Source organism: Bombus bifarius, unplaced genomic scaffold, assembly GCF_011952205.1.
Source record: "Bombus bifarius isolate JDL3187 unplaced genomic scaffold, Bbif_JDL3187 scf7180000007977, whole genome shotgun sequence".
NCBI classification, from domain to species: domain Eukaryota; kingdom Metazoa; phylum Arthropoda; class Insecta; order Hymenoptera; family Apidae; genus Bombus; species Bombus bifarius.
Window position 1 is genome coordinate 1,724,232 of NW_022884362.1, and position 11,955 is coordinate 1,736,186.

General features: G+C 34.3%; 1 protein-coding gene across 3 annotated transcripts; it reads left to right on the forward strand.

The window, feature by feature from the left end:
* The first annotated feature begins 10 nt into the window (after window positions 1–10).
* LOC117204147 (lysosomal alpha-mannosidase) lies at window positions 11–11,234 on the forward strand. 3 transcript variants are annotated; one of them, XM_033441287.1, is made up of 17 exons: window positions 11–165; window positions 2,730–2,832; window positions 2,948–3,029; window positions 3,135–3,320; window positions 3,515–3,720; window positions 3,826–3,962; window positions 5,091–5,224; window positions 6,340–6,553; window positions 7,034–7,230; window positions 7,444–7,640; window positions 8,493–8,689; window positions 9,196–9,409; window positions 9,481–9,598; window positions 9,732–10,008; window positions 10,211–10,456; window positions 10,558–10,707; window positions 10,864–11,234. In XM_033441287.1, the coding sequence occupies exons 1-17, from the start codon at window positions 58–60 to the stop codon at window positions 11,092–11,094; spliced, it is 2,997 nt and encodes a 998-aa protein (XP_033297178.1). In that variant the 5' UTR covers window positions 11–57; the 3' UTR covers window positions 11,095–11,234. The 3 variants fall into 3 exon arrangements, with proteins under 3 accessions (XP_033297178.1, XP_033297177.1, XP_033297179.1); XM_033441286.1 differs by lacking the exon at window positions 5,091–5,224 and adding an exon at window positions 5,356–5,489; XM_033441288.1 differs by lacking the exons at window positions 11–165; window positions 2,948–3,029; window positions 5,091–5,224 and adding an exon at window positions 5,356–5,489.
* The last annotated feature ends 721 nt before the right edge of the window (window positions 11,235–11,955 follow it).

Genomic DNA, 11,955 nt, shown 5'->3' on the forward strand with positions numbered 1-11,955 from the left:
AAGAGTGGACGATTATTTCATTAGTTGTGACTGCAAGCATCCAGCGACGTGTCGATTATGTCGTGGTCCGAATTCTTGCTACCACTGATCTCGCTTTTGTTATTGTCCGTCCACGGCGATGCAGCTAGGATTCCAAGAACAGTTACTGAAACCTGCGGTTACGAGGTACACACGAAACGAATTCTTTATTTCAAGTTCTCTTCGAGCCGATAGAACAATGGTCTATTCGGTTTCTCAGTCTTCCTTTTCGAACGTTGAGAGAAATTTTATCTTGCACTATCTCGAACATATATTAAAAGCACCGGTTGAATCTAGAAAAACGTACAAATACCTCATACTCGTATGTGTGCACTCGTTATACGTTCTTTCTGAAATATTACGATTAACTATGCGTATAACATCATGTCTACTGTATATTACCACATAGAGAATAGCAATCAACCGGAGAAAGCGGATCCGTTCGAGTTTCAGGAACGTACATATCCGCGATAAAATAATTCTGCACGTGTCATACAAGAATATTTAAGAATCCTGTTAGATTATGTTACATGCAAGTTATTATCGTATTTGAAGAAATGATTATAAATTTTCCTATGAGAAGGTAACGTCTATGAAATATTACAGTTTTTAATTTAAAGCGGTTGTTACGTTTCGAGAAACGGATCGCAACGAATTGTCACGTTACTATCTCGATTCTGTGTTTACACTCAGCTTGAAAAATAGCTATTATTCCCAGTGTAAGAATAAATAACAAACTGCCCCCCGAGCAGTTTGACAGGTACAGTGTGTTCCTTCGCATAAGAATCGAACGGCGTGAAGTTTTAATAAAAGAATCTTCTTAGAAACGAATAGCAGGAATGGAATAGCGTTGTTGTGTGCTTTTGGTATCGTTTATTTATGTTCTAAGTAACGCAACGCGTTTCATGACGAAGGTAATAGGATGAAAAAATCAACTATTTTAGAAACGGTCAATTTTGGGATAAACGCACCTTCGTACTTTTGAATATACTCGGAATTCGCTATTGCATCAAGATCAAGCGTAAAAAGTTGGATATTTCATTAAAAAAAACAAAATTGATCTCTACCTCTTCTACGAATCCACTTGTCAAGAAACCATTATTACCAGATGTATAGAATTCGTGGGACACGCCGTATATCAACGTCGAATAAAAGTCACTTTATTCTGACTATTATGTTCATTAATTTATATATAATAATTTGTAAGCTTGGCATCTTTTAATTTGAATGAATTTTGTTCGGTATCCCATTTTGTATAGTAACCCATTCGAATTACAGGTAAAGTTAGGTATATGTGTAATGTAAGGTACACAAGCATCGTACACTCCGTTTTGTGTTGCAATTACGTACACTTATCGGAACGCAAAAGTTGAAAATGTGAAACAATTTAGAATCGTAAAAATCGGGACAGGGATTGATATTATTGATAAAAAGAAACATATTGCAAAGAAGTCCTAAATCCATAGATATTATGATAATGTAGAGGTTATTTATATGTATGGCAGGATATTGTATTAATATTTGGCTGAAAACTGAAACTCTGTAGACGAATGCTATATCTTTTAATATGTTATATGCTCTGTTCAGTAATTTAATTATGTAAAAACAAAATATCAGATTATTGTTAGTTTTAGTTTTACGAATGGAAGAAGAGAATTTTCTGAATATTTTTATGCAATCTATTATACAAAAATTCGATCGGTTTTGATTGATTGGTCAAAAATGATTTTGCAATATGTTGTATCTAAATTGAATATTTCCACTGATCGATGATAGTAGTCTTATCGAAGTTTAATGTTCCAATTGAAATCACTGAAATAAAATATTCTTTATCTAATACGATATACGCAAGTAGTTTATTATCGAATTATGCAAACACTTTGGAAGCTAGTCATTAAACATATTGCCAGAAAAAATATACATAGGACGTTCGATAAGTTTCTTTTTTTCTGTTGACAGGAATGTTCTATGAACTGAAGTTAATCACAGATCGATCAACAGTAAACTGCGATATCAAAAGTCACGCTTATTTAAATAATACCGTGTAACTTTCCCTATTCAGTGCTATTATGTATATAGTGACACCCAAACAAATTCAGTCATTTTTATCTTTTTATCTGATAAATTTCTCCGATTAAATAAAAAATTTCTCCGATAAAAAATCCGATAACCTGCTTAAAAAGTCGTTCTTATATGTGATAACACGTCGTTCATGTTGTGGATCGGTTCGTTCTTCGACTTATCTCTATTGGATCAAATTGTTTGATCAGCGCCATTTGGTGCTCATCTAAAATTTTGTATAATGTTTTCTTTGGAATAAATCCTATTATACGACATAATTTAAAATAATGATACAAAAATATAATATAAGATAAGAATAATCCAACATGTTGTAACGCATCAATTAGAAAATTATAAACATTGTAAAATTTGAGCTGTTTTTTGAAAAATTTACTGATAAAACACAGAGAATAACGTGGAACTAACACGTTATATTTAATCTTTAATTCCTTGTATTTTATTAAAGATTTTCATTAAGGATTTAATACTTCAGAACGTATTTTATCGTGACATATCTCTAGATGGAAAGTTGAGGCAGTAGCAAACTTTCTATAGTTGCATAAGATTATTATTATTATTATTATATTGAGATATTGTTTAGAGAATAAGATGCAACGGTATAACATAATTCAGATTCTTGTTCGTTACAGGCGTGTCCTGTGGCAGATCCAAAGAAATTAAATATTCATCTGGTTGCTCATACTCATGACGACGTTGGTTGGTTAAAAACAGTCGACCAGTATTACTTTGGAAGTAAGTACTTTGAAAAAGATCAGCGCACCATCGCGTTACGATTAATTATAGTTATAGGGTATTTATTAAACGAGCCATCGAATGTTATCTTTTTGTTTATTTTTCTTAAACAAAGGTAACTCAAGAACTCAGAAAGCAGGAGTACAGTATATTCTAGACAGCGTCATTCAAGCGTTGCTGGCTAATCCTGAAAGAAAGTAATTACCACAGTTTTACTACGTTAATTTGTTAAACGATAATTAATTAGCGCATAAATTATTCGTCAATTATCGATAAAATCTCGTATGTACTTATTTTATCAGGTTTATTTATGTGGAGACTTCTTTCTTGTGGAAATGGTGGTTGCGTCAAAACGACAAGGTGAAAGAAGATGTGCGAAGTTTAATCGATCAAGGCAGACTAGAGATTATCGGTGGTGGATGGAGCATGAACGACGAGGCAGTCACTCACTATCACTCCCTTGTCGATCAATATACTTGGGGTTTCAGGTAATTTGACTTAGGGTTCCAGCGCTAATTTTTATTCCTCTTCTCATAGTTTATACGCAGAAACGAAACGATTAAAAAAGTTCCACGAAATTAGCGACAAGGCGAAGTGCCTTTCCAGCAAGTGCACCCTTTTTTACGTTATTCGGTTCGATTGCCATCGTTTTTAAGTTCTCCAATTTTTCTAACCTGTCTAGACGTCTTAACGATACCTTTGGAAGATGTGCCACGCCACGTATAGGATGGCAGATAGATCCTTTCGGCCATTCCAGGGAACAAGCATCTTTATTCGCCCAATTAGGATTCGATGGGATGTTCTTCGGTCGTCTCGATTATCAAGACAAGAACAAACGACTCAAGGACAAGACGATGGAATTCATTTGGAAAGCAAGTCCAAATCTAGGTAATGACTGGAACATCAATTTCAAATTTAGGAAACGTACTTTTAGCGATCACACGTGTGATAGTCACTCGAAGACATAAATTCAACGCGTACGCTTTGTTACAGGAGCTCGTGCAAACTTGTTCACGGTTGCCTTGTACAACACGTATTCTCCACCACCTGGTTTTTGTTACGATATTTTGTGCAACGACGAACCAATAAACGATGATCCTGATAGTCCGGATTACAACGTCAAAGAGAGGGTACGTGTCATTTGTAGCGGTGTTTTCCAATCTTTCCCGAGTCGCGACTTCCTCTTTTAGCCGTTTAAATAACCTGTAACCTCATCCACTCGGATTAGCGCAGAAAAAAGCATTTTTAATAGATTAAAGAATGCGTTAAAAATATATTTAACAACTTGACCAACCATATTGTAACTGGCAAGTACAGAAAATCTTTAAACCGAGAAACCTCTTTGGAAGTCGCGACCCGAAGATTGGTGATCCAGGATTTATAATTCATTTTCGAATCATTCTTTGTAAACTAACGCTTAAAGTCGAGTTCAAAGTAAAAATTAATCCGTTTATGCGTTTCGTTAAGTTTGTTATTCGCATGCTTCCTATTAATATCGTGGTGTTCGGTGTGCAAGGAATTGGGTTAAGTTGGAGTTAGGTTTTTTTCTATTCTATAGCTTCCGTTCTATAGCTTTTATAGTTTCTAAGAAAATTACATTCGTTGCTATAAAATAACGCAGCTTGCTTGCGAAAGCCTCTATTATTTATTTATTAACTATCGATAAGCCTACGATACACGTATTTGTCTGATTATAGGCCATATGAAATAATCTCCTTCGCGTTACACAGAAATATGTGCGAATGAAAGAGGATTTCTGCTTATAAAACACGTATTTGAGATTTCTGTCGTACCAAGTAGCTTAAAAATACCATATAGGAAGTTGTACAAATTTTTATAACGTTTATAAAGTTAGTATATACATGTGCACTGTAAAAGTCACTTTGCCTGTTTAGAAATGCAAATAATCAACGATGAACGATTTAAGAAGATCATTTTTCCCCATTTAAAAGAACAATTTACAAGAAATGATTCGAAAATCCAGAAAACACGTACGTACATCGACCTTGTACTTCCTTCCTTCCTACTAACTCTGTCAAAGTAAACTTTAGATTTTTAACATACATACGTTTCTTGTTGCTAACAACAATGCTAAAGTTGTAATTTTAGCGAATTGCTTGTTCCGTCAATGTCTTTAAGGCGTATTTTAATAGCGTGTTATCGTTCGATCTGAGCTCGATCGTTACGTCTCGATCATATTTCGAACGAACAGCTTTGACTCGTTTTTTTAACTGATATCAGTGTCTCTTGTAAAACAGATCGATATATTTTTGCAATACGTGGCTCGCCAAGCTGATGTATATCGTACAAATAACGTCGTATTAACAATGGGCGGAGATTTCACTTATCAGCAAGCGGAGATGTACTTCGCTAATATGGACAAACTAATAAGGTAGCTTCAAACTATTATTTTCGTTTCACGTACACAAAGAGTATAGAAGGAAAAGGATAGGAAAGGTCTTATCATCCTAATCATTTTGAATGTATTATGTTGGAAAGTAAAGTACATTGCGATATTAACAGGTTGAACAATTAGTGCGTTACGCGTATCGCCAAGCAACTTCCTACAACACTAATAACGTTATCTTTACGATGGGCGAAGATTTTAATTATCAACACGCTGAAATGTGGTTCACTAATTTGGATAGGTTGATCAGGTAAAATATAATCGATAACGTTCGACGCTTGCTTTGAAAATATTCTGTTGTAATATATTTATATACAGGGTGTCGAAATAGGTCGGGAGAAAATATACACTACGTATTAACGAGGTGAAACAGGTAAAAGAAGATAATATAAACTTATGTCGGAGAATACTGCGTCGAAGAATTATGAGAGTTGAAAGTTGTTTTTAAGACTCGTACAGAATCGCAGACAGACACAAATTTATTTACTGTTACGTATTTCTACAATAGTTGGAATATTCGAAAGAATTTGACGATCGTTAATTCGACGACTGCCTGTATCCCTGCAGAAGGAAGAAATTTCCAGCATTTGTTATAATTGCGTAGTAAAACAACTGATACAAATTTTTCAACATAAGTTTATGCGAACTTTTTTTACGTACATATTTCATGTACATACTTATGTTATGTACATCGTTTCGAATGATCGATTGGAGAAATTTGATGAAATAATTTAGAATTAATGAAATACATTTTTTTAACAAAAATTTAACGAAATCAATTTGTTGAAATTAAACGTGTTGAAATTAATTGTGTGGTATATTAGCATCTTTCTCATTTATGTACCTGAAAAAATTAAACTTTGAAATTGCGCAATATTTATGGAACATCCTGATACATGTAATAGAAATTACGATTTACGATACGTTTAGACAAGATATTTTATTGATCTTATTATTTTTCTTTACAAATGTGGATAAAATTATGGAGACCAGAATTAAGTAGATATTTGTAGCGACAGTTACGACAACCAAATAATTTTGATACTTTCGATATTTGCAATAGCGATATTCCACTACTTTTGCCGTTTTGTATTTCGTAGATACGTAAAGGAAGAAAAAGGATCCGAAGTGAATATATTTTATTCGACGCCATCGTGTTATTTGAAAGCAGTAAACGATGCAAAACTTCAGTGGTCGACGAAAAGCGATGACTTCTTCCCTTACGCGAGTGATCCGCATTCGTATTGGACCGGCTACTTCTCCTCCAGACCGGCGATCAAATTCTTCGAAAGAATGGGAAACAATCTGTTGCAGGTAAAAATTGCATTCGTCTCGAAGAATTTGCAGTAACCTCGCATCGATGTTTTTCCACACATTCGAGACTATCAAATCTTATTATACGAGTATGTAGAACGATCTTGCGAAGCCACCACATTTTCAAGATCTCGACGACTCTGATTGTAGAACCCACTGGTTCGTTACTTTCGATCAATTTTCGTTTTCACGTGTCATATCCTACTAATCTTTTCTCTTTTTGTACGATTTCCGCGATGGAACAGCGTTGAATAGAGGACGAACCCACATTAACTTTCTACCAAATATTCATGCAAAACCTAAGGTTCGTGAATTTTATTTACGTTCGCTGTGAGCCTAAATTCGTGGTAGAAGTAAACTCAAGCATATTCTATGACTCGTAGCAAAACGAAAAATCGAGAATAACGAAGTTGCGTTTGGAGGCTTGGTTCAGAAAGAAATAGAATCTGAAAGCCTGTGAAAATTATATTTCCATTCCAGATATCCAAACAGTTATCTGTATTGACAAGGTTGGAGGGTTACGAAAAGCAATTGGAACATTTTAGAGAAGCTATGGGTGTAATGCAACATCATGATGCCGTTACTGGAACCGAAAAACAACTAGTTGCCTACGATTATGCGCGTATATTGTACGATGGTATGCAACAAGGAACGAACATTGCTGCTGACGCCATAAGGTAATGGGTCTCTTTTAACGATTTCCACGTTTTTCAATGTTTTTTGGATTAGTATCTTACGTGATCCATCGTTTCTCGGATTAAGCGTTTTCTTGATAATGCTGGTCGATAATCACACATCTGTATGTATAGCCTGGAATGAATTCATTCAGAGAAATGTATAATTAAATTGAATAATTAAATATCTTTTTTCTATCATCGTTCATTCCACAGAAAATGGAGATCAACCGGAAATTCGAATTTTGCACCAGAACAAATGCACACGTGCATGCAATTGAATATTAGTACGTGCTTGTACACAGAAGACAAAGACTTCGTCCTAGCAATTTACAATCCCTTGAGCCAGAAAGTGGTATCACCGATCCGCGTACCCGTTCAGAATGGCAAATACAACGTCATCGATCTTGCAGGTACGCATTTTACAATATCAGGTTCGCCGGTAAGTTCTGTCCATTTTCTGATCCACAGAGTTCACAAACATAAAACCATTATTACGTAATAACGATAAAGAATTATCTAAAACTTTCTCATAAATCCTTTTTTATTAGGAGCTTTTTCATTGTGTTGTTTTGGCTATCTCAAGAGCAGAGATTAGGAATCTAAATTGAAAAATTGTTAATTGCTAATTCGTTACTACTGATTAATTGATTATTATCAATTTAATATTGCCGGTCGATTGACTACAACATATTCCAAATGATCACTATCGATCGATCGACACCTGTCTAAGAATTGTAAACACTACGATATTATCATCTTCAAACAGTTTTTTTGAATATGAAATTTTCCAAATCTTCTGATGATTATCTTCGTTCTTTGATAATCGCGCAGCAGTCAAATTATTGGCTGCGTGTCATTAATTTCACATGCAGCGTCTCAAGGAAGTGCTAAGTTATATAACTGCTGCTGGATATCGATGTTACGTATAAAAAATTTGTTCACGAGAAGAGCTACAAATTAACTTTCATACTACATCTGTAGTATACTATTTTATTTGCTTGCAACGATATTATCGCACGCTATTATTATTATATCGTTATTTTAGTACAGTCACACATTTAGTTTCTCGTAAACCAGTAATATTTCGGTTACAGAAGATTAAAAGATTCGATATAAACGTATTCGTTAATTTTTGATAAATAAGGAACGCTAAAATTGGATTACCTGCAGTTAACAAACGTTAAACGTAATATTTATGAATTTAAATTGTTGCAATGAAAATTTGAAATTAAATATTATATAATATTTCATTTTCTTTCAAGATGGAAACGAACTTACTTCGCAAATAGTTCCTATCCCTAATTCTGTACGTGAAATACCGGGAAGGAAAAGCACTTCAACGCACGAGCTCGTATTCCTTGCATCGTTACCACCTTTGGGCTATAAGACCTACACGGTCAAGAGAAGTTCAGAAAATATAAGTCCACAAATGGTCACAGCAAACTCTATTGGTAACGAGGTATTAATTTATGAGAATTTACGAGACTGATATTTAACTCATTTGCAACGAACGACGTATTACTGCGTCAAAGACTCGAAATTCATCTTCACATTTTTCAATCGTTTCATTATTACCGGTATTCTGGTACAATGGAAGACGAAAGAATTTATAGAGTTGGTTTATTACAGAAATAAAATAAAAAATATTTTCTATATTGTCAAATATATTCAAATATATGTAATTGTACAGATTGTACAGATTTCGTTCGAAGCCTATATTATCCGCGCTCGGTAAATCGCAGATAGTTATCTGTCGAAAAGGGAAGTCCCTGTAACGCTAATTATAACTCATTCACTAAGTAATAGCACTATATGAATGTTTTTGCCTCTCGATCTATATCGAAGTTGCATTAACAATTTTCAAGGGAATTTCATTCGTCGATTAATCAAGACAGCACGTTGCATTTGAAACCATTTGATTCATCCTAATAGAAATAATTATAAGATGGTAATACTTTTTTTTAGTTTTATAACGTATCCGTCGATGAGTACGGTCAGGTTGTGGTAGAGTGGAAAAAACAAAAAGATATGGAACTGACTCAATCGTTTCATTATTACGATGCAATGGAGGGAAATAACGAGGAATTTAGAAATAGATCTTCGGGTGCATACATATTCAGACCAAAGAACGCATCCGCTAGAAATTTCGTGAACTCTGCTTCTTACGAAGTACACACAGGTAATGATTTGACAACAGATGCGTTGGAAGACTGAAATTTGATTGACAAATCAGATTCGTTTTCGTTATAGGTCCATTAGTGGAAGAAATTCATCAGTGTGTCACTGATTGGATATGTCAGGTAATCCGAGTTTATAGTGGAATGGAATACGTTGAATTTGACTGGCTCGTTGGACCAATACCTGTTAAGTAAGTAAATCGTAAATGTGCGAAGAGATACTTAAAAATATTCGGCATATCGGTTTGTTAGACCGAGAAAACATTATCTAGCATAAGCTTTTTAATTTCAAAAATAGGTAATAACAATGGAATACGATTTTAGGGATAGGATCGGCAAAGAGGTAGTAACGAGATATTACAGTAACTTAAATTCTTCTGGAGAATTTTATACCGACAGTAATGGTCGCGAAATGTTGAAACGGAAGAGAAATTACCGACCAACGTGGAATCTGGAACTAGAAGAGCCAGTATCTGGCAACTATTATCCCGTTACCTCGAAAATTTCCTTGAAGGACGATGAGAAGCTTCTCAAACTTAGCTTACTAACAGATCGAGCAGAAGGTGGAACTAGTATGAGGGATGGAGAAATTGAAATGATGGTAATATTAATTACTTCATATTTTAAAATAAGAAGATGCTAATAAATTATTGTCCGTAGAATGTTATAGCGATATTCTATGCAAATACAAAATTCAAGCGTCGTATTGATACGTAGTACGTTGAAAACGTAGACGTTACATACATATAAACTAATATCTAAACTAATAAACATTTATGCATTTGCATGTGGATATGTCATAGATTCATAGAAGACTTTTAAAAGACGACGCATTCGGTGTAGGGGAAGCTCTCAATGAATTTGCATTTGGTGAAGGTTTGGTAGTCAGAGGTTCTCATTACATCATCGGAGGTAGCATACGAGATCTAGACGAACTTGCAGTGAAAGAGAAAACTCTGGCGCGTCAATTATTGCTTCGTCCATGGACCTTTATTCAATCTATCGAAAAAAATTCTTCAGCACCCACACCACATGTACCTAACTCCCAAGTAAGTATCATTCTATATCAGTATGCGACGAATGCAGAGTTAAAAATTATATAGGATACATCAAAAGTCATTAACAATATTAAAATATCTTTTGTTTCTAGGGTACAGGTCTTGCTAAATCATTACCACAAAATGTTCAGATCTTAACTTTGGAACCATGGAAAGACGGCTCTGTTTTACTGAGGTTGGAACACATTTTCGAATTAGGCGAAACTGCCAGGCTATCGAAGCCTGTGGAAGTTAATATTCAGGTATTTACAAATTTTCACCGGTCCTTTACGCTTACTTTTTATACACCCTGTGCGTATTATTCGATCGGACACGATATAGTGTCATTTATATATTAGTATACTCATATTGCCAGTCTGGTCAATTTATTCATATCCATTATCGGTCTGTTACAACAGGATCTATTTACAACTTTCACGATTGTATCTATCAAGGAGACTACATTAGGTGGCAATCAATGGATCGATGATATGAATCGTTTAAAATGGGAATCCGAAACAAACGATGTTCTCCAAACGGAAGAACACATTTCTCATCCTGTTGAAATTAAAGAAGGTGTGATAAATGTACTTTTAGAACCATTTGAGATACGAACATTTATCGTTGAAATAGCACCACGATATCTATAAGTTGAAAATTAACAATTTATTGCCATTAAGCATTAAGAACATTTAAATTCGTTAAATGCAACGTATAATGCAATGGTGATCACGTAATTATAATTGTATTGGGAAAAAAATATAACAAATACAAATTTTTCATCTTTCAATTTATGTATATCTATCTCGAACATGTTCCTGCCTCTTAAGACTAGAATTATTTTTATAATTAAACTTATTATATGACTTGTTCTAGACACGAACGAGTTATTTTTACCAAGATCAAAGACCTATCCCATCCATATATGATGTTAATAGAGATTTAATTCTTTTATTTCAAGCAAATAGAATACATTATGCGACAAACCAGCAATAAAATCATTTGCACGATAATTTGTTGGTATCCCTCGCTATTTACGGGTTTTCGTTCCATTAGGAATCAGAATAGAAGCGTTGACTGAGACATGCGGTTACCTATCTTTTCGCTTGAGAGTGTAAATAAAATTGAAATTACGTCATAAAGATAATGCATAGGGTTATTTTCATTTTCTAAGCCCTAAACGAATATCCTCGCTAGATTACTAAGCTATAGTTTCATCAGAAGCAGTTGAATGATATTCCTTGCTAGTACATCCTAGTTATACTTGTTCTATAATCAGCACTCCGATGCGTAATATTGCGTCTAGCATCCGGCTAATTGTCATAAACTATCATTTAGAAAATTAAGCTTTGGATAAAGAAATGTTTTCATTCATTTCCTTACATAAAAAATGTGTTGTTATTTCTGTATTCAGAGGTAGGATCACAATAGCTATTATTTTATTCTTTGGATAAATCTATCACACCGTTCTGAGCAAAAAAACCTTTATTGCGCTTTCTTACATGGACTAG

Coding starts and splice junctions, on each gene's coding strand:
- LOC117204147 (XM_033441287.1), top strand. CDS start 58: ATGTCGTGGTCCGAATTCTTGCTACCACTGATCTCGCTTTTGTTATTG. Junction 3,030..3,134: donor CTGGCTAATCCTGAAAGAAA/GTAATTACCACA, acceptor TTATTTTATCAG/GTTTATTTATGTGGAGACTT. Junction 9,599..9,731: donor GTTGGACCAATACCTGTTAA/GTAAGTAAATCG, acceptor ATACGATTTTAG/GGATAGGATCGGCAAAGAGG.